Source organism: Dasypus novemcinctus, chromosome 13 (genome assembly GCF_030445035.2).
Source record: "Dasypus novemcinctus isolate mDasNov1 chromosome 13, mDasNov1.1.hap2, whole genome shotgun sequence".
NCBI lineage: Eukaryota > Metazoa > Chordata > Mammalia > Cingulata > Dasypodidae > Dasypus > Dasypus novemcinctus.
The window spans coordinates 42,412,036-42,435,176 of record NC_080685.1 but is presented as its reverse complement, the minus strand read 5'-3'; the positions used below and the strand labels follow the sequence as shown (position 1 = coordinate 42,435,176).

Below are 23,141 nucleotides of genomic sequence, written 5' to 3'. Positions count from 1 at the left end.
TTACTTGAACGGCTTCCATCTCTCCTTTTCTTTCCCCTGATCTCCAACACTTCTCTCTCTTCTTTCTTTCTTTGCTCCTTCTCTTCTTTCCTCACATTTCCTCTCATTTTTTATCCTTTCTACTTCTTCTACCCCATTCTCTGTCCCTTTATTTTCCTCTCCTTTCCTCTCTTCCTTCCTTTCCTTTTCTTTTCCCTCCCTCTCTCCCTCTCTCCCTTCCTTCACTCCTATCTCCCTCCCTCCTTCCCTCCCTCCCTCTTTCCCTTCCTTTCTTCACTTCTGCCACTCTCCTTTCCTCCCTCCCTCCTTTCTTCCTTCCTTCTGTTGCTTGAGCACTTATTAAGTGTGCAATATGGTGCTCCATTCTGTGTATGTGAAAGATCTGGCCCCTTGAGTTCTAACAATTTGTGTAGGAGAAAAGATATTTAATAAGAATTCAAGGCAAGGCCAAATATATACGAAAGGAGTTTGAAAGAGGGACAGATGACTTTATGCTTTATGTAAGAGATGGACTCCTGTTTGAAGAATGAGAGGGTCTGTAAGTGTGTTGGGCACCATCATTCTAGGTGGCTGGCACATCATGACATCATGAGCAAAGGCAAAAGGAGAGGAATAGGCTCATAATTTCCAAGAGTGCTATCAGAAAGCCAGTCTGTCAGGAGGCAACAGTTTTTATGTTTGCCTAAAGGAAAAAGAGGAAAGATTGTTGAAGGATGCCCAGAATGCAGACTGTTTCTTTTATTTGTTTCTTTACCTCTATAGAACCTAAATGTACATACAGTGGTTTTTGTTGTTTTTTTAAAGAAAGGAGTTGTTAACAGAGCTCAGCAATCTTGTTTACTGGCTTATTCGCAGCACTGAGCTGTCAATGAATATTGTTTGAATTTGATGGAAATGAATTCTTGGATGACTGGGGGAAGGTAGAGTAACTACATTCCAGGACTGGGAAAGTTTGAAATTTCCATCATCATTGCCTCTGGGTGCCTAACATCCTTCCTTCTCTCCTTGCAGCTAAATCATTTCAGGTCATCAAGTTGTAACTTTTCCTCAGAAGCCTTTTTGGGCTTTCTGTTGTTCTATTTCTTGATGGGATTAGCTGCTTCAAGTCATCCAATACCAAAGGCTCTTTCATTTTAATCCACATCTGTTCCCATAAGTCTAATCTAATTCTATTTCCTCCTGGTTTAAGCCTTTGTTAAAAGACATCATAATTTTAAATTCTTGCCCAAGCTTGTTAATTGATGAATACCGCTGTCTTTATAAATAAAGGCCCAGAGATTCAGCTGATGTTTTGTTTTAGCATTTGTCTTATCAAGTCAGTCTTCCCAGTAGCAGTCTCAGGGGAATCTAAGATCCTTCTGAGATACAGAGCAGTTCATGGCACACTGGAGGTGCTCAGTGCATACTTGCTTGTTGGAGAAAAGCAAGGCTGGTCACACAGATAGCTGGCTGTCGGGGCTGTCTGTGCTACCCCATGTAGTAACTCCCTGGGAGAGCAGCCCAGGGGACTCAAAGAATCTTCAGCAGAGATTTTGCTCTTTGTGCAAGAGGGATGTTGGCAATTAAAAAAAAAAAAAAAAATTCCCAGGGAGGTAAGTATGGACAATCTGAAAAAGCAGTAACAGGAGGAGAGGTAGAATTGCAGATCTAGTTTTATGTCATTGAAGGTCAAGATGAAGTGGTTAACATGATTGACGAAGTCACTGCCTCTGGTTCTCTGGAGCCACTTGCCTCAAGGTGCCAAGCGGCCTTCTTGATCTTCTGGGCTCAGTGACCAGTAGGCAGTCAGGGGCCTCAACCCACTGGTCTTGCCTCTCACATGTGTGACTGGAGGGAGATTCAGTCCAGGCATGAACTGAAGGCCACTTCCCTTCAGTTGGAGGTGCGTCAGGGAGGCCTGCTTCATTCTCCAAGGAAGTGTAGAGGGAAGGACATATGTCATGTGTTCTGGAGGAACAGTCAGGAAATGGGGCTCTAAAGCACATTTACAGCAGGGTGGGAACAGGGGAGCCTGTTGGGACAAAAGTGGCTGGAGCTAGGCCCGGATATTGTGATGGCGGATACCACCTACACAGTGTTACTCAACTCAGGGAACTAAAGCTGAACAGGATTTGTCTGCTCGGACAGAAATATGGCTCTATGTCACTAGACAGAATTTAGGAAAGTATGTTGGATAATAAATGACTAGTTTCAACAGAAAAGCCTGTGAGCTCACCACAAAACAGAGGAGCATGTTTACTAGGTGTTAGTGATTGCATCATGTCCCCCACAAAGGCATATTCAAGTCCTAACCCCTGATCCTGTGGGTATAACTTCATTTGTAAATAGGATCTTGGAAGATCCTATTATGATGAAGCTAAACTGAATCCGGGTGGGCTTACATCCAATATGACTGGATTTCTTATAAGCAGAGGAAATTTGGACACAGGAGGGGTAGGAGACAGATGGCCATCTGATGGAGGCAGAGATTGAGTAATGGATTATCAGCGAGCCACCATTCGGCTGCTACAGATTTCAGGGAAAGCACGGCCCTATGGACACCTTGATTTTGGACTTTTAGCCTCCACAACTGTGAGACAATAAATTCCCATAGTTTAAGCCAACCAGTTGCAGTTATTTGTCATAGCAGCTTAGTGCTAAGACACTAAGTAAAGGTGCAAGTCAAAAATTTCATTTTTCTGGGTCTGCTTAAAAGTAGTTAGGAGACAATAAAAGGAGAGACACATTAGACTCATCTCTCAAGGGGATGGCAGAAAGTTTTTTTTTTTTCCTACTGATCCTGAAGCAGCAATGGTTACTCAAGGGCTAGCAAGTACAAGGAGAAAAGAAGATGAGGCATTGGGGAGAGACGGCAGAGTGGGAGGAGTTAGTGTTGCACAGCATCCACAGCAACCTCTGTTGAGGAATTGGAGACTGACTCCAGATGACACAAAGGAAAAGCTCAGAAGGGCGGATGAGCTGAAAATTGAGTTCAAAGAAGGAAGCTGCAGATGTCACAGTGGTACAGGGACAGATGTCTGGGACTAGGAATGCAGAACTTAAAGGGAAATCTTAAATAGTTCTACAAATACCAAGGGGAAGGAGTGAGCTTTAAGGTAGCCTGCAGACTGGGGATACCCTTTGCATATTGCTAAATTTTGTTCAGAGTCAAGACTATTTCAAAGGTCATTCTCTGAGTGAGGAGGCAGGATGCACTGACTGGATTGTTTCTCCTGGGTTATAGGGAGCAAAGTGCAAAAGGAACCTCTCAATGGTGGCTTTTTCTCAACACCACAGTTGATACGAATCAACGGTCTTTGCTGCTTCCCCCACAAACTACCACATCTGTGCTATGGTCATTCATTTGCAATAGTCACGTGGTCTGATTTGGACTATGTTCTGGATTCTGGTAATTTAATTTTTGCCATAGGAGCCTGGAATTTGCTTGTGTTTTCTAAATTCTGTGAGTAAGGCAGATGCTGGGATATTTTTCATATACTAACTAAGTGATTTTTTTGGAAAAAGAAGTTAGAATAATTGGACTTTGGAAGTGTGGTGACAGCTACCCCCATTCCAAGAGAAGAGGCTTCACTGCTGCTACAGAAGGAAGGACTTTGACTTTGCTCCTGGCAGTGGAGAGAGAGCTCTCAGGCTGAGAATGAACATAGATAGCAGGAAACTAGCAAGGGTAGAATTAGGGACTTAAATTTCTTTGGATTTTAATTTTTTAAGAGAGAGAGTTTATTTTGAATTTCAATTTCTCTCTGGATACTTTTTAATCAGAGATTTACATTCCAATGGACTTTTGCAACTGTAGCAGTTGAGGTGTTTTATGCCATCAAAAGGTGCTCAAAGGTAACTTCAGTGAGCTACACTGGATAGTGTGGCTGGGCCCCATGGGGGAAGGCGAACTTTGACTTACGGTATAGCATCACCTGGACATTAATGATCTACTCTGAAGTGTCCAGGAGCAACAGGTGGACTGTTTCTTACATGTTTCCCAGGATATATAACCAAAGCCATATGGCCACAGTCACTTCCCTGTTATTCTATCCACTGTTATGCTGCCCAATGACCTCAGAAGTCTGCCTAAGACTAGAAGGCTTAGATGGTGCCTCACTGGCCTCAGTGGTGGTAAACCCTTACTCTCTTCATTTGTGCACTCTAGTAGATTGCACTCAAGGAATGGGAGGGAAGATCCCAAAGCAGGGCCTCATTCCTAACTCTTGCCCTCCAGTTCAGAGATCCAGGTTTCCCTGAGCACTCCTACTGAATGATTTTATAAGACTGAGCTCTTGTGTCACTCCTCCAAGGTGGTGTTTCCAGCAGGAGAGCTATTCTGGCTATCAAATATTTGTCAGAAAACATTGTATTACATGTCTTTTTTTCCCCTTCCCCTTAATGGGTAAGTGGTAGAAGTCTGTTAGGATAAAGCATTCAGGTACTTGTGATTTTGTTGGGATTGACTGTATCAGACTTTGTGATTTTGGAGCTTTAGAGCTATTCTCCCCAAAGTGACTACTGTTACTAGATTTGACCCTCTAGCCCTGCAATAGATGTGGAAAAGTGACATTTTGAAAGTGGGAACAGGCTGCCTTAATACACTGCAGTTCTCCTCTCCTGGTGCACAGGACTGAATTTAGAAAATAAAATTTGGAGAATATTGGGGAAGTGAATCCCCACATTCATACTTTCACAGAGGAAGGGAGTTCTGTTCCATTTCCCTTGAGGGGCAATATTGAATTGGACACCTCCAGCCTCTTTGTTGATCTTCTCCACTAAAGAGTAACAATGAAAACTGCTATGTTGACTAAAAATGTTTTTACTGGAAAGGCTATGTGGGCTTGTCCTTTGCCCTTGTTATCCTTTTGGTCAATAGATGTGACAAAGAAGGCCAGCTGTTCCCACAAGTCATGCTGCCTGTCCCTTGTATGGAGTTACTACTGGGAAGTAGCTGCCTAGCCAGTTGCTACTTTTCCAAGCCCCATTCCCAACACCTTCAACCCTTGCTTGTAGGTTTGACTGAATGACTGAGGCTCATCAAAGGAATAAGAGTGGAAGGAAGGTGAACCTCTTCTTGGTCAAGTCTTTCAAGAAGTGGGCAGGCCTTTCTCAAATTTGTTCTTCTGCTGACTAGATGTGGAGGACTACAAATTCCTGGGGATGGAGGTGCCACAAAGTAGCATGACAGATGCCTGAATCACTGCATAGAAAAGAGGCATCTGCTGATCAGGAACATTTGCCCCAGACTACTAAATGAACGAGAAATAGGCTCATATTCTTCAAGGCATTATACATTTTGCATCTATTTGTTATAAGACTTTAGCCTCACTCTAAGTAATAAATTTAAGTGACTCAGTTAGGCCCACAATTCACCATGCAGCTGGAAAAATGAGTGGTCTGAGTAGGTTCCAATGTCTAGAATTGAAGAGGGAACACGAGGCCCCCATTTTGATGCCTGAGTAAAGCTCTTCAAATCATAAGCAGGTAGCTTTGGACTTTTAAGGACACTGGGCACTTATCTTGGACCATTAATAAAAATGCTAATTTGATCTATTTTCTATTGATTAGAATCATGATCAGAATTAGGAGGTGAGTGATTGATACTCAACTTTCAATACATACACACTTTGTAGGGGCTCCAGATAGAGCCACCTGAGAGAATTACAGCATAAAAATGAGAAAACACCATATATGATGCCTCTAGAGGAATAAATGTCAAAAGCCAGACAAGAAGTTCTATCCCATTCCATGGATAGGAAGACAGTATTAAAATCTGAGGCATGGACTTTGGTTTGGAGGGCTGAAGTGATCTTCCAGCCAGAACATTCTTTGACCTCAAACTCTGTACCCAACTATAACTCAAAAGGTCAGAGGCTCAATGTGAGTGCAAACAAACTATTGGAGGAGATTAGAGATAACATATGGTTGGTATGCATATCTACTGCAGTGACATCTAGCATATTTCTGAGAGCCTACAAGTATTATTTGTAATCTAGATTCCTTCCCTGAAACATCTCTTGTGTTCTATAGCTTTCTTTCTGTCCAGATCACAGCAGAGAAGGAAAGGAGAACCACTGGTCAAACAACCATGGCTTAGGAATTTACAGTTTGTTATGGGAAATCTCCCTGATATCTTTTTTAACTGGTGCTAGGTAGATGGCATCCAAGAGGGAACTCAGAGTCAGACAAGAAGACAAGAGGAGGTGCTCTGTACCCTTGCAGCTGTCAGGATAACTACTATTTGCCCATTAGAGATCCTTGCTCCTTCCCTCTTCTGCCTTCTCTTTCTCCTTCTTTCCACTTCACTTTCTTTCATAGATGAAGTAGGTGGCTGCTGAGGTCATTTGCCCCACTGACATGATATGTAAACCTTAAAATGATTAGGACAACATTGTAAACCCAGGCCAAGTTTGGGGAACACAAGTTGTCAGCATTTAAGAGAAGAAATTTACACAAAATGCAAGGGTATATGTTTTTTTTTTTTGCAACAAAAGAAACTATTTATTTGGAATATGCATTACCAGTACAAATTAGGAGACTGTAAAACCTACACCGTGTTAGTATCATTAGAGAACACAAAAGTTCAGTTGGAATCAAAAGGGACAGAAGCCTGTGCTCTCACAGAAGCAGAAAAGCTTAAATTTTCAAAACCAAAACAGAGCAGATCTTTGCAGGTTTATACTCTGAATAATAAGAAAAGGGGAGGGGGAGGGTAGAAAACGGGAGAATAAAACCAACAGCGAAAGAAAAGCATTTCAGAGTAACTGAAAACTTTAAAAAGCCAAAGGAAAGGGAAGAAGTAATACGAGATAAGGGGGTTGGGGGAGACATTGAATGTTTTTTCATTTTTACAAAAGAAAAAAAAATGTTAACAAAAAATAAAAGATTCCAGAAAGCTTTGAGCAGGGATTGAAACCAAAAAAGGTGATGTGAAAAGCTCGTCATTATTTTATTATGACTTAAAAACAACAGCACATGTGTTTGGGTGGAAACACTTCCTGAAGGGCTGCTCCACGATTCTGTATTCTTCCCTTTTCTTGTTTAGGTTCTGGTGCTTTCTGAACACCTAATAATTTGTTGAATGGGAGATGTTGGGAAACAAGTTTCTTCTAGATAACATTGTTTTCATTTTTTCCTATAACTAATAAAAACATTCCAAATAGGCCAGTCTGACATTTTGCTTTAAGCAGGTGCCTAATTCAGAGATCAATGAGAAATGCACTGTCAATGAATCAAACTTAGCCTCTTAGCTTTATAATTACAGCTCAAGAACATTGGCTCAATATCTCACCAACTTTTCATCCAAAATCAGAAGGGGACGATCAACAGGCAGACCAGCTCCAGGGACTGCTTCTTCGATCGAGTCTATTTAGCCAATGGTGCCCATTATACTAGCATCTCCTGTGGGATCTACTAAAGAAAAATTCTTTCTAGTGGAAGAGACCTTGTGGAATGTTGTTATTAACCAGCAGACGGAAAAGAGAGCATTTTCTTTGTGGTGTTCAGAATAAAGGCAAAAATCCTTTCCCTACAGTTTAAAAGGTCTTCTGAACCAATTCCTTGAATTTTTAAAGGGCCCAAAGAGCCCAAGTTCCTGACTTAATTTTTCTCAGAGACCCCAGGAGTGCCACACCCTTTGGAGGCTAGGTGAGCAATGCAACATCAATGTTTGTTTTTGAGTCAACTGTATTCTGAAGCAAAGCAGGAGAACCAGGAAACAGCCTAGTCTACCAATGTCATCTTTTCACATCACCTCATGTACATATGTAAGAAATAAAAACAGCAAGTTCATAATTCTGACAATAAAAAATAACCCCCCTTGAATAAGCAAACCAAAAACAACACAAAACAAAACATTTTTTTTTTTTTTTTTGTATTTTTAAGAGCAAGAATAAAGAAAAGAAAGAATTTATTTCTGGGTCTCAAAGGTAATAAACATGATAATGTGTCAGGTTGTACCTATTATGCTCACTATTCCAACCTTTCTTTTTTTTAGTTTACAAAATGAATTACTGTCACTTTTAAACATTGTGAAACAGGAAATGGATGTGCACAATTCGACACTTTTCTAGCATTCTTGAACTAATTCACAAATGCAAGAAAATAAAAGAAAAATGGAGGAAATGAAGAATGTAGGTAGTTTGGTGTAAAAACTAATGCAGGAATGATGCGCATTGTCACAGAGAGAAGGGGGGAAATTTCCCCATCCTGTTTTGCGTGCTATGAGGGTCATTTTTAAAATTTTTATTATAAACACTATTAAATTCAGACCGCTTTTTTGGTTTTTTTTCCTTTATCTGAATATACAAGAACATTCATTATCAAATGTTCATCATCAATACTACAAAGAACGAGACACAGTCGCAAGAAACAATGGAAAATGTTAATAAAGCTGAAAGAATCGTTGAGTATTTTTAGTTTTTTTTTTAGTTTTTTTTTAAATTTGAGTTTCTGTAGTTTCATCTTTTTTTGGTATCGAAGTCAGGTTTTTCTGGGCAGAAAAATAAAAAGCAGAAGGAAAGAGGAGGAAAAAGATACGTGTGAGAAAAGGCAACCAGCAAATAAAGAACCACCACCACAGCAAAATAAAAAAATTAATTCAAAGAAGATGCCACTTGGCAAAAGTACTGCAAGGGAGTCAATTCCACGCCAGTGGGAGGAGTCAGGGGTGAAAAGGAGGATCTCATGAGGATTAACAAGGTGGGTAAACCCAAGGTCTAATACCATTTTTCGGGGGCAATTTGCTGTCAGGGAAAATGGAGCACTCCCACTTCCATTAGGAAATGAAGGAATTCTGGGGCACATTTTGGCACCTGTACAACTGACTAAATATGAATTCTCAGGGACCTTTATTTCCAGAAGCATGGTTCTTTCCATCCCCATCCTTCTGCTGCCAGCGTTCTCATGCTTGGCTTAAACGCTGAGAGATCTTGCAGCTGCTACGTTTGAAGTGATGGTGGACTTGGATGGGAGGTCGTGGGAAAGGGATTGGCTATAAGGAGGACTGAGAGGAGTGCTGGATGGAGAAGATGCTGTGAGAGGTGAGAACCAGTGCAGACTAGTGCCGTGAGAGAAATTGCCTGTGCAGATGTAGCACTGCTCTGATCTTTTTCATTAACCTAAAATGGCAATCAATCTTCAATCCAAATCTGGAATCATCCTTCCTGTCTCCAAGAGAAACCCCTTTGTATATTTTATTGTATTTTGCCCAAAGTCATGTGGGTGTGATCCAACCATATTCCTGTGGAGGTAGTTTCGGTATATTTATGCCACTAAGTTATAGTTCTCCACTGGTTCTGATCACTGTAGAGCTGTCACAAAGCTGCTCCTTCTAGGAATCCCCTTTATTGAACCCTGTTCTGAGTATGGCACTGTCTTTCTGGTACTCAGAGTCATCAGGGCCTCATTTCATCTTGCCAAATATTTACTTTTTCCATTTTCTCAAAATTCGCATATCTTTGGGTTTCTTATGTAGCAGTTTCTTCCTCCCCTTCTACCCGCATACACAACATACGAGCATTTTCTACTTATTACTGTAGTGCCATGAGGAACTTCCATGACCTTGCTTGATGGCCATCCCCACTCCTTGGTGTCTGGACCTCTACCTGGATGCCTCTCAAGCAGAGTGGATGTGACAAGAAACAATACTTACAAAGCTACATATTGGATTCAAGTGCCCACTAAGACAACCAGCTCCTATTTTTCTAATTTGGATGCCTTTCTCTATTCTAAAAAACCAAACAGACCAAAACTACAAAACCAACAACAACCTTTCTGTTTATCATCATGGTGATGACATCACAGTGCTGATGGTAACCAGAAATTAGAAGAGGAAAATAAGTTATTTTTCCCCTACAAGGTATGGACCAGGGACATCATTATATCTTACTAATGTCCCAGGACATTACTTCCCCGTACTTCACATGTACAGATTGGGCATGACTGAAATCAATATCCTCAGTCTCTGACATGCCTCTTGGTGAGCAAGCATAACCATCTTCATTTTACAGATGAAAAAAAAAAAGCACCAAGAGAGGTGCTACTTCCCCCTTAACCAAGTGACATAGCTGCCATCTTCATCACTGGTAGAGCTGGCTATGAAGAAAGTAAGCTCAGGGGATATTAGAGAAGAGCATTCTAGTACCTACTCTTCTCTCTTAGATGTCCCCAGGGAATAAAAAAATCACTGTGATGACTTCAATGAAAATATTACCTCTGTTTTTCTCCAAGACCCTCAGGGCTCCAAATTAAGCTAGAAAAAGTTAGCCTGAGCCATGTTCTTATACAACTCTGTCCTTCAGAACAAGAGGTCAAAGGTCAAGAACATGGTGTCGAATAACACTTTGGAGAACTGATGCAATATCCCTAATATAAAAATAAAAACAAACCAAACCAAATTCATTATGACACTGCAAGTACTGTGTGTGGCTCCCTGAGAGCTCCAGCGGCAGAGGGAATGGGCACCGTTTACACTGGAAACCTGGCCTTCATTACAATCAAATCCTGCATTTGTCATTCTGTTATGTGCATGTGGGTGGGCTGGCCTGCAGGTCCTGGGCGCTCTGGACTCCATTCTTTCTCAGTGACAGCGACCTTCACTCAGAGTTGCTAATGCCCTCTCTTGGGCTCACAACGCATAGTGCTATGGTTACTAATGTAAATATTTGCATATGGCAAGAGACCGTCCTCCAGAAAGTGAATGTGTGAGGCTGTGCGTGGGCCTACATGTGAGCTATGTGTGTGCATGTGCGTGAACATGTGAGAAGGGAGAGCTGAAGGGTTTCAGGATAAGAACTTTCTACTTGCTAGTGCTGCCTTCATCACCACACCTCACTCAGATCTGAGCAAGTTCTGAACATTGCTTACTCAGTGTTGAATGGTCTCCAAAGACTGTGCCTCTGAAACCAAGAACTGTTCCTAGGAAGATGAGAAAGAGCCTGTAGGAATCCTGCCCTTCCTGTTCTCTGTGCCCTCCCCTGAGGCCTGATTTCCTGCCTGGGAATCAACCTAGTGGAGCTCTAACGAGAAAATGTGGCTGCTTTCGAAGCCCTGCTAGGCCAGTCCCCCAAGAATAACTGGGCATGGGAAAGAAGAGGAGGAAAGTATTCCAACCAGAATTGTCCCCAGCCAGTGAAGAGCTGGAGGGGCTATCGAGGCCTGGAATGAGCAGGGCAATGTGGTGTGTTCCTGCCAAGAGGTAGTGAGAGTAACAAGAAAAACAGAGAAGGGCTGTCTGTTAACACAGGGAGTGAGGGATCCGACTGAGGTAAATTTGGCTCCTCAAACCACCAGCATGAAAACGTACAAACACTTTTATTATTTTCTTTGTCATTTTTTTTTCCTCTTTCAATTTCTCTAATTGTTGAAAATATCCTTCAGTGACGTAAAGGAGGTCAGGGGCCCAGGGAGCCTAGGACAGAGGGAAGGGGACAGGGAAGATGACAGAAACCAGGCTGACAGCTGGAGGCAGGGAAAGGTAGCTTCTACCCAGAAAAAAAAGGGAAGAGAGTATAAAGAAGTGTCCAGATTGGCTGAAATAGCATCCCAAAGAAGAGAAGAGAAGGAGACTCTTATTGTGTTTGCTGATTGCTTCGACCTCCAGTCTGACCGCTTCAGCGTTGGGAGAGAAACCCTCCCTCCTGCCCCTGCCCCTACTGGGGCACAGGGTCAGCCGGGATGCGATTGCTGGGAGATCAGTTGGAGGTATCAGAGTGAACACTGCCAGGGCCTTCTGTAGGGGAGGTCACTGATGAAGGGGTAGTAGCATCCTGCCAACCTCCATTAGCCTAGAAGGGAAAAAGGGAGAGAAGTCAGTTCTCTGTGATCTGGTGGTCTGTTCTGAGCAGACAACGACAATGAGGCAACTTCTAGAAAGCCCAGTGCCTGGTACATGGGGGCACTCATCAAATGGGAGCTGTGATGGTTGCTGATACTATTCCCCCACCGTCAGATGAGCTGGGATCCTCCCAGTGAACCTCTGGATACAATGTTAACACCTCCCACTGGTGAAACGTGTTTATACTTCTCAGAGCCATCAGGTGATTATGATAGTAGAATGAGAGCCTCTTTGCAGGTCAAGAGACCTAAGTTCTAGTTCTGATTCTGGCAACAACTAGCTGGTGACTTAGGGAAAGCACCTTCACCTCTTTGGCCTTGATTTCTTTTCCCCTTTTAAAAATAATAAGATTGCCCCAAATGATTCCAAAGGTCTTTTCCAGCTCTGGATATTCCATATGTTTATGTGATTCCAGGTACCTCCTCGGTGTGAGGTTCAATACTAGATGCTCTTGGGTATACAAATGAGTGAGATATAGTTCATGTCCACAAGGAGGCGGAAAAGACAAGCACACGAATGAACTAGAATTCAAGGTAGAACCTAATAAATGGTAGAGCCTAGTTATGATGTCTCAAAGAAGGCAGTATCAGATCTTGAAAGAGCATCAGGCAAGGCTTCATGGAGGAAACACTCTTTGAGATGAGCCTTGAAAAGTAGAGGGTGATTCAGATGAATCTTGGCAAAACAATAATGCCAAGAACTTAAGGACTGGCCTGAGTGAATATATCTAGAGAAGTGGTGAAGATGAGAAGTTTTATGTTTGATCTGCATTTTGTAAATCATTTTTCTTAGATTCTAATACCAGAAGCATCCAAAACAATGGGATTGTTCTAAAAGGATCTGATTCAGTGTCCACTCCTGTCAAATAATATCCCACCAATGAACAGAATTAACTCACTTTTCTAAAAGCAAGTTTGTCACAGGGGTGATGATATCTTAGCCTTTTTCCCCAACCAAGAACACACATACTCTGGTGCCATTTAAGGCGGGTTCAGAAAGGAACTTATATTTATTTTTCCCCAAAGAAAATCTTTTTTATCATTTATCTTTTCTGATGATAAAAGTAAAGTATGCTAATCATAACATTTGGAAAAGAGGAAAATCATTAAAAAAACAAAATATAAATACCACTAATTCTATTTTTCAGAGAATATTTCTGTTAGCATTTTGATATCAGTATATCCTAATAATTTTTATATGTGTATTTTCATCTGATAGGTAGATGTGTGTATATTTGTACATGTATACATTGCATAGCTGAGCAATATGGGATTTTAAGGAAAGATGAAGGAGGTTCTTTAAATAAAATGTCATGACGTAGACAGTAAAGCACTGTTTTTTTAAGAAAAGGCCATTTACCATAGAATCAACCTGGTATGAGACAATCAGATAAGGAAGCTTTATGAAAGCAGTTAGCATTCGTGTCATAGCTAGTAAATGGCATGAAGGACTTTTATTACATTGTTCACAAATCACCACTATTATTATTTAGCCGTTATTTATTTCTATTAAAATAACAATAAGTGGTGCCAAAAATGAAGGCATTAGTAAGGGAAATTAGCTCTGTGTTGTTTCATGAGGAAGGAATTGCCAAGTGATTCTGTACTGCCCAGGTTTGTGGGAGACTTCTTTTTGAGCCATCTCTGAATTAAAACAACTCAAACAGTAGATATTTGATCTCGATCCCTAAAAAAGTTGTTTTCTCGGACCAATGTGCAAGATGCCGAGGGTGCAGAAAGCTCACAGACGGTAGAGACAAGAATTAGTTCAAGCTGATATCAAAACCAGCATTTTAATTATACTAATTGGTCTGGTGAAGAAGATACAATATATTCTATTTTTAAATATCTCTTTGGTTCCCTCTTTTCATTCTCCCTCTGTAAACACACACACACACGCTCTCCAGGCAGGGTGACCAAATTTCCCAGTTTGCCTGAAACTCTTATAATGCTATGCACTGAAAGTCCCATGTCCCAGGATACCCCTCAGACCCAGGCAAACCAGGACAGCTGGTCACCTGCCACCAGGATAACCCAGCGGTGGCACCCTACTTCCTGCTAAATTTAGGATGTCGCAGCCTATTGGGCCCAAGTTAGATAAACACAAGTATTTTTTAGGACAAGTATGTCTAACACCGGGAAAAGCTGAAGAATTCTTTTCTCTGGAGGTGCTTTACACAATTCTCTGCTGCCGTTTCTGCTAAAAACCTCCCCAAGATCAGAAACTATGCGCAAACCCAACTTAACCGGGTTTCCAGTAAATCACTTTGGCTGCTTCGGCTGGGTCATTCCAGCTTTAATGTAAGACATTCAGAGGCTGCAGCGTCTTGGGAAACAGCTGACCTCGCTTACTGCCACGTTAACCCTGGGGGAGCAATTCTTTCCCTCTTCCTGACTGCGGGTGAATATCAAGTAGGAAACTCTGCCTTTATGTATTTATTTATCTCTGGGCACCTAAAGAGTCAAAGATGCTCTCATTAACAACCATGTGAGGGCGGCAGGAAGTAAGGTTTTGTTTTTATTTTTCTTTGGTCTCCTAACCACCCCTTCAGTCTGAGACCCAGACTATATCCTTGTAATGGAAATGCACACTTTTCAAAATGCTCAGGTCAGAAGCTGTACTGAGGAGTTACAGGGGTGGGGAGGTGAGAAGAGCAAACCCGCCTTAAAAAAAAAATCTCTGAAAACATTCCGTAATGGAAAAAGATTCTACATTTGCACCCAATTATATAGGTAATTCTGTGGCCTGTGATGCAAGGCCTGTGAAGCAAAACCGAATCTAACCTTTAATTCCACCAGATGAGGCCTAAGCCACACTTCCCGAAACCTTACAGAGGCGGAAGCTAATAGAACATAAGTTTAGAACAAAATGCAGGAGGTTTCCTATAGGAGAAAATCTGGGTTTTCCAAACACAAATGAAAGGTATTTGGGAACAAAATGGTTCGGGAACAAAAAAACAATTGGCTATTTACTTGACAGCCTATCCTAATGAATTCAATACTTAATTTGATTTATACCAAATTTTGCCAGAACCAACTTAATGGATAAGGCCCAGCATGCCCAACTGAGAAGACAGGGGGAGCTACTGAGCCGAGGGTGGGGCAATGGCAATTGGGAAAACCACATCATTTCTCCTAACAAAACATAGGAGCCTAGTAGGGAAGCCCTGACTTGCCCCTTCTCTGTCGCCCTCTTTGAAAAAGAACAGTGCCACCTGCAGTGGCCTCTCCTCGCTATTGCAAATGAAGTACTGTTTTAGCCCAGAGCAGAGGCTCCTGGGCTGAGATCCACCCGTCCCAACCTCCTCTCCTTCCCGCTCTTCCTCTGCGCTTACCTTAGCAGCACACCGTTGATGCAGAGAATTCATCACCTGATGTGACAGCCCAAGCGAGCCTGGCACTAAGAAACTCTCATTTGCAACCGAGAAATACGCTGAGGTGCCACAAACTGGCTTATGTCAGCACCGAGTCGAGCGAGATCTGCATATGGGCCAGATGCCATTACTGGAGGTGCCTTCAGCGTGGGCGAGGAGGTGTACGTGCTCCAGGCCCTCAATCACCAGGCACCGGTGGCGCCGGCCAGGAGGAGAAACAAAGAACACGGATGCACCCCCCCTCCACACACGCGTGCGCACACACGCACGCAGCCGCCATCTATCAGGAGAGACAGCAGCTCACACAGCAGAGGTCATGCCCTAGAGCCATCATTTTTCCGTCAAGCTGGAAGGAGAACTACATATTCCTGATATTTTTATACTTTTCTCAAGATTACACAGGGAGCACCTACCCAAAGATGCCTTGGGATGCAAATATGCTATAGGAAATCCCTCCTAGGGACAGCAAGGGATTCAAAATTTCCCTGGGTTGGGGAGCGGATGTGGCTCAAGCAGTTGAGCACTCACCTCCCACATGGGAGGTCCCGGGTTTGGTTCCCAGTGCCTCCTGAAAAAAACAAAAACAAAATACAGGCAAAAGAAGTGAGAAAACCAACTCTGGCAAGCTAATGTGGCTCAGTGGTTGAGTGCCAGCTTTCCACATACAAGGGCCTGGGTTCAACCCCAGCACCTCAAAAAAATAAAAATAAAAAAAATTTTTTTCCCTGGGAAACTTTAGAATAAATCCCTTCCCAGTCTGGCACTGCTCCAGTCCTATCTCTAGCTGCCACCAGAGGGATTTAAAAACCTCCCAGTTTAATCCTTCAGTGGCTTTCCATCAACCTCAAGAGGAGGTTCGATGTCCTCATCAGGCATACAAGGTCTTTGAGCTCATTACTCCTCATCTCCATGCTTAGGGTTAAGACTTCAGACACATGAGACTATCTGAAATTCCCACAACAGAGCAGCTATTTCATGCCCGCTTTTCCCCCTTGAATTCAGTGCCCTCATGCATCCTACTGCATTCAGCCCACATCCTGGCTGCCTTTCAAGATGGAGTTTAAGTATCCCTGCACCCCTTTCTGTCCCTGGCAATGTCCCTTCCTCCTGCAGGCCCTCTGGTTCTCTGCATGTACCTCTATCACAGCCCCTAGGCTGCAGTATTGCACTGGCACATTTCACCTACCAGACTATGAGAACAGGGCTGTGGAATTTACCTTTGATTCCAAAGAGTCTGCCACAGTGCCAGGGACATTACAGATTTTGATAAATGTGTGTTGGGTGGAAATGTGAATTAAATAAACATTTAGCAGCACTGTAACATCCACTCTCAATCGTGGGCATGGGGAGATATATGGCACCAGGTCCCTGACCTTCAAAATTCAGTCTAACTAAAGGTAAAGGTCTGTGTACACCTAGGAAATATCCAGAAGACAATCACAGGTAGTGTCATATTTCAGGCAGTGAAATTTTTATGTTCAGGCAGTGAACTTTTCTCTTACTAAAAATGGCATCAAGGAGATCTGTCATTTCATAGCTTATCTCAAACAAGTAACTATGATTAATATTTGCATTGCTCTGTTTTGATTTTAGGGAACATAACCGAGAAAGACATTGGATCCTGCCTGTTGCAGCTCCATGGCTGAGCTCACCATCTCATCAAGGAGAGTTTTCCACAAGGGCACCAAAGAAGGAAGGTATTTTGCGCTGCATCTGGAACAGACTCCAAGCCCTTACCTTAGGCATAGCAGGAAGTGCAAAATACAGAACAGACATAGTCCCTAAATGGCCTACAGGGTCTTTGTCCCCTGTCGTTCCTTGATCCAGGCTAGATCCCTTGAGCCCCACATGCAGACTTAGCCTTATACCTTAGGATCTGGGAATAGGGTAGGCAGATGAAATACAGAGCACTAAGTTAAATGTGAATTTTTGATAAACAACAAATAATTTTTAGTATAAGTATGTCTCATGCAATATTTTCACTTGCTAAGCTCAGCAACCCTATCTGGTTACAAAGTCCACTCTCAGCCAAAGGAAAAATGATTCTGCCTAGTTTGGTAGCATAGGCAATTCAGCATCAGTTTTGCTGCCTGTCCTACTGACTTTATACATCAGCATCTTTGTGCAGGAATTTCTTCTTTGTGGCTGAGACCATCCCTACCAAGCATATGCCTAGCTCCTGCTTTATTTCCTGCTAATTATCTCAGTTCCTTCTAGACTGAGATAGTGACTTGCCTTTGCAGTTAGAATCCTGCTCTGGAAATCTCATTCAGCTCATCAACCACTACCTGCCATCCTATTTCCCCAAAGTCAGTCCTGTATCTGGATTATTCCCTGCTGCCAGCTCTAGGATTCCTGTTTCCATGACCTTTGCCTGCTGGGGAATACCCTGTCTGATAGCCAGCTGTCATCAGGTCAGTTCCTCATACCCAGTCACACCCCTTCCCAGTCTAGTTCCTACCACAGGCTTGTACACACCGAGATCTTGCTTCGAGTTCTATATATTTGGAAAGATCCACATTACAATCAGGCGTACCTCGTAGAAAACAGATACCCTCACTGTCAGGACTTTTGTAGTTTAAGCTGCTGCAACAAAATTATATATTTCCTCTTGCCAAAGTGAGATTCCTTATTACTCTATAGAAAAGTCAGATGAGAGATTTTCTGTGTTGGCCTGTGCCTCTCCTCTGGTCTATAGGGAATTTATCCCACTTTTCAAGGTTCAGCTGGAGAGCCATCTTTGACAGGTTTCTTCAACCAAACCCTTACCCACTTCTCTGAAATCCAGTACCACTGACTTCCTGACCTTTCATTCTGGCATCAAACCACATGCAGCTTTTATTATTTCTTAAAATATCCATATAAGCATCAGAAGGTCTTATTCATTGAAATCATTTAATCCTCAATTCCACAAATATGTATTCAATTCCTACCTTGTGCTAAGTCCTGGGCATATATGAGTAAATAAATGGCATTTTTAAAAATTTGATTTCTGCTCTTATAGAGCTTCCTGTCCTGTGGGAAATAAGACATTAAATAATCATCAAAAGAACACATATAGATTCTAGATTGTAATAAATGCTATGAAAGAGTACAACAGGGACTTCATTGAGGTGGGAGCTTCCGGGAAGGTCAGTATTTCAATTTCTTGGCTGCCAAAGCCAATACCATGCAATGAGTTGGCTTAAACAAGGGGAATTGACTGGCTCTCAGTTTTGAGGCTAGTATAAGTCCAAAATCAAGGCATCACCAAGGCGATCCCGTCTCCCAGAATGCTGGCATTCTGGGCCTCGCTGCTGGTGACCCCTGGTCCTTGGCTTTTCTGTCAGATGGCAATGCACATGGCAGCCCTTCCTGGCTTCACTTTTCTCTTCTAGGTTCCAGTGATGTTCATCTTCTGGTTGTTCCCTCTTTTTTGTCTGGCTGTCACTCTGTTTATAAAGGGTTCAGTAATCCACATTAAAAGCCAACCTGATTCAGCTGGGCCCCACCTTAACTGGAATAATATCTTGAAGAGATCTCATTTACAGTGGGTCACGCCCACAGCAGTGGATTAAGTTAATGAGCATGTTTTTCCTGGGGTACACAGGCCCAAGCCACTGCAGTCAGTCTGAAGGGGGACAGGAAATAGCCAAGTAAAGAATAGGGTGAACAGCATTCCAACCTGTGCAAAGATCCAAGGAGTGCAAAGACCACCAGCAAGAATGGAGCATAGATGCTGAGTGGTCAAGTGTAGCAAGATGGGCCTAGAGAGCTGGGAGGGCCTGATCATGCCAGGGCTTAGAGGACATGGAAAGGCTTTTGACTTTTATCCTTCATAACAGAGTAAGTCATTCAACAGTAAGCCATTACAGAACAAGAATTATGTTTCAGACAGCAGCTGCTCAATTAGGTCCTTGTAGAATGAATGCAGAAATGAGTATCTTTTGGAGGCTACACTTGAGGCCTCATCTTGTGGCTACAGGCTCACCTGGCTGCTTGGAATCAGCATTACCAGCAGTTGCATGTCCAGGAATCCTAATAGGACATTCTCTTACTCAATAAGAAGAATATTTTGGTACACGAATCCAGTGTGAACTCTTACTTCTTTTTCTTAGGCGAGGAAACCAGGTATCAGAAACTAAGATGAGTCAACTTTGTCCCCATGTATATCACTGCCTTCAGGACACTTGACATTTCAAAAACTGGGACTGTGTAATGTGTATTGGGCACTACACATGGAGTATTGCTACTGCTGCTGCTCAAGGCTGAAAGCAGAGGATCCACATTGTGATCTGAGAACCTCTGAGTTATTTATTGAGGTGCCAGCACCTATGAACCACAAGTCTTCCCTTGGAAAGTCTCTCAGAGGATTCTAATACCTGGCCATTCCTCAGTCATAATTCACTTTCCCAACCTTGATTTTGGACAAGACCAATACTATTCTTTACATAAATCTGGAAATGTACACTACCACATATCCTGTGCAAGCTAGAGAGAGGCTTAAGTGTGTCTCAGGTGCTTTATGTGGCGTTATTAATTCTGGGCCTTCAGGACAGATTAAGTAGAAAGGCACGAAGCAAAGAAGGAGCCAAGGCAGATCTCTGTCTCGGCGATAATGCAGTGTTATGGTGCTGGCAGGATGACACAATATGGTGAGGGTGCAACTGACAGAGCCTTGCAGTTGGATTGTAACTGAGCACTTCTTAGGCAGTGGTAAGGTACATACCAGATAAGGGTTGTGACACTGACTTTGAATAAGAGAGTCACATTCATACCAAGTGAATATGGATTAGGTTTACCATCTTACTATACGGGTTTTAGACAAGGATCCTTCATTGCTGTATTTACATAAGACAAAGGAGATTAACTGGTAATATGGGTGCCACACATGGTGGTACCACAGAAGTACAACCCAGCTGGGCCAGAACAGTCTATTCAACAAATGGTGCTAGGAGAATTGGATCTGCATGTCCAAAAGAAAGAGGACTCCTATCTTACGCTTTACACAAAAATTAATGCAAAATGGATCAAGAACCTAAATATAAAAGCTATAACCATAAAACTCCCAGAATAAAACGTAGAGAAACATCTTTAAGATCTTGAGTTAGATGGTAGTTTCTTAAACCTTACACCCAAAGCATGAGTAATGAAAGAAAAAAGATAGATAAATGGGACCTCCTCAAAATTAAACACTTTTGTTCTTCAAAGACTTTATCAAAACAGTAAAAAGGAAACCTACTCAAAGGGAGAAAATACTTGGGAACCACATATCTAATAAGAGTTTGATATCCATGTCCTATAAAAAGATCATACAATTCAAAGATAAAAGACTAGCAAGCCAATTAATAAATGGGCAAAAGATTTGAATAGACATTTCTCCAAAGAGGAAATACAAATGGCCAAAAAGCACATGAAAAAATGTTCAACATCACTAGCTGTTAGGATCAAAACTACAATGAGATACGTTTTACACCTTATAGAATGGCCACTGTATTAAAAAAAAAAAAAGCTAAAAAAATTTCAAGGGCTGGAGAGGATGTGAAGAAATAGGAACACTCCTTCACTGTTGGTGGGAATGTAGAATGGTGCAGGCTCTGTGAAAGACAGATTGGCAGTACCTCAAGAAGCTGAATACAGAACTGCCATGTGATCCAGCAATCCCGTTAGTAGGAATACATTCAGAAGAAATGAAAAAAAAAGGACACAAACTGACATTTGCACACTGATGTTCATAACAGCATATTCACAATTGCTAAAATATGAAAACAGCCCAATCATCCCTGGAATACTATTCAGTTGTAAGAAGAAATGAAATCAGGATGCATATGACATCATGGATGAACCTCAAAGACATTATGTTGAGTGGAATAAGTCAGACACAAAAGGACAAATATCGTATGATCTCACTAATATGAAATAAATAAAATGAGTAAAACTCATGGTGGTAAACTCTAGAACACAGGATACTAGAAGAAAGTGTGGGTTAAGAATGGGAGCTGATACTTAATGTATGTAAAATTTTAAATAAAGTTTATTGTAAAAGTAGAAATGAATAGAGTTGATGGTAACACATTATAGTGAGTACAACTAAAACTGATTTATAAATTTCACTGTGGCTGAAAGGAGTAGTCTGTGGATATAAATGCCAATTGAAAGGAAGCTAGAGGACAATCTAGGGACTGTAACATAGTGATTTCAGTGGTGACTTAAGACTGTGGTAATAGTATGAATATAAGAAATTTCATCTTTTATAAAGTGTTAAAAATATGGTGAGACACGGGAAAATTACAACTAATCTAACTTATGGATGATAGCAGTAATACTATAATATTTTTTGCAGCAATGGCAAGGAAGATATTTTATCAATTCTAAGGGACAATTAGAGGGGATAAAAGAGGTTATGGGATTTTTTCCTCTCGGAGTAAATGACTGAAGTGATGACAGCATCTGGGATGAAAATGAGAGCCACTGGGTGTACACTTTGAATGGACTGTACAAAGAATAGGGCTATATAACACAGGGGCTCCTGTGGTAGAAGATGGGCTGTGGTTAACAGAACAAATATGAGAATGTTCTCTCATGAACTATAGCAAATATATAATACTAATACACGGTGTTAATAATTGGGTGGGTTGGGAGAAAAATAAACCAAATATTAAGATATTGGTGATAGTAATGTTTTGATGAAGCTCTTTCACAGTTTGCAACAGTTTTCACAGCAATGCAAGGTGTTGGTGGTGGGGTGATGTATGGGAGCCCTGTATGATGCTATGCAAGTTTCTTTCTTAAGCTCACACCTTTTACTGTATACGTATTGTTTATATATGGTCCTGTATGAATGATGAACTTCAATAATTTTTTTAATGATAAAAAGTCAGTATCTCAACCCTTATCTGGCATGTACCTTACCCACTGTCTAAGAAGCACTCAGTCAAAATCCAACTGCAAGACTCTGTCAATTGCACCCCCACCATATTGTGTCATCCTGCCAGCGCTGTAACACTGCATTACCGCCGAGACAGAGATCTGCCTTGGCTCCTTCTTTGCTTCATGCCTTTCTAATTAATCTGTCCTGAAGGCCCAGAATTGATAACGCCACATAAAGCACCTGAGACACACTTAAGCCTCTCTGTAGTTTGTACAGGATATAAGGTAGTGTACCTTTCCAGATTTAGGCAAGCTAGCTTTCTTATTTTTGTTGAAAGCTCAAATAGGACAGTAATGCATAGCATTTTCATGTTCACAGACTTTTGGCGTCTATGGGTTAAATATACATACAAAAGATCAAAACTTAAAATCTTGTTTTCTTTTAACTGTTCAAAGCCCATTCTGGTGTCCTCGAAAAGAAAAACCAGCTCAGCTTGATTCAGCCAAACAGAGGCGTACTGGGGCAGAGAATTCTGCTTATATCTGAATAAACATTCTCGGCATGCAGAACCACATAAACTAACACACATGAGCTTAAACATGTACACAAAGCATGCAAAAGCATGTGTAGTCCCTCATACTTGGTTATATTCACACAGAGCTAATATACATACAGAAAGCACTTGCGGCACCTTAAGAACGCACGCATGTGTGCGGATGTACATGCACACGCACAGGTGCTGCTTTTTCCGGAAAAGAGTAGCTGAACAAGAACAGACAATTACCATTACTCATATAGCCAACTCTAGATGCTTCAAGCAAAAGGCTTTTTTTTTTAACCAGTAAAATTAGAGTGACTGGCTGATTCGCTATAGCTCCAAATTCTTAATTTTGTTTTTATAACCTTTGATTTTGCTTTGGCTTTGTTGACAAGATTATTATTTTCAGAGGGTACACACAGAGATCGTATACAAATGATAACGAGAAACACTAAAGGGTGGCCACACACCGAGCACACTCACACTCAGTGCCCGTGAACATGGCCTTGTGGTGTAAATCTTGATGCTATTTACCACTGCACAGGAAGCTAAAGTCCTTTCC

At 41.8% G+C, this 23,141-nt stretch overlaps 1 protein-coding gene across 8 annotated transcripts in view; it reads right to left on the bottom strand.

Annotated features, from left to right (window-relative positions):
• Nucleotides 1-23,141, bottom strand: part of PBX1 (PBX homeobox 1) — a 322,770-nt gene that overhangs the window by 23,932 nt on the left and 275,697 nt on the right. For 3 of the 8 annotated variants that reach the window (XM_071207549.1, XM_071207550.1, XM_058310048.2), the window contains one exon: nt 8,212-11,768. The exons of 4 other annotated variants lie outside the window; for them this stretch is intronic. Coding sequence is in view for 2 of the 4 variants with exons in the window: in XM_058310048.2 (XP_058166031.1) it covers nt 11,676-11,768 (93 nt within the window). In the remaining 2 variants the exon portion in view is untranslated. Of the gene's footprint in view, nt 1-6,454; nt 11,769-23,141 lie in introns of those variants that run through there. One more of the 8 variants, XM_004464827.5, reaches the window with a different exon arrangement.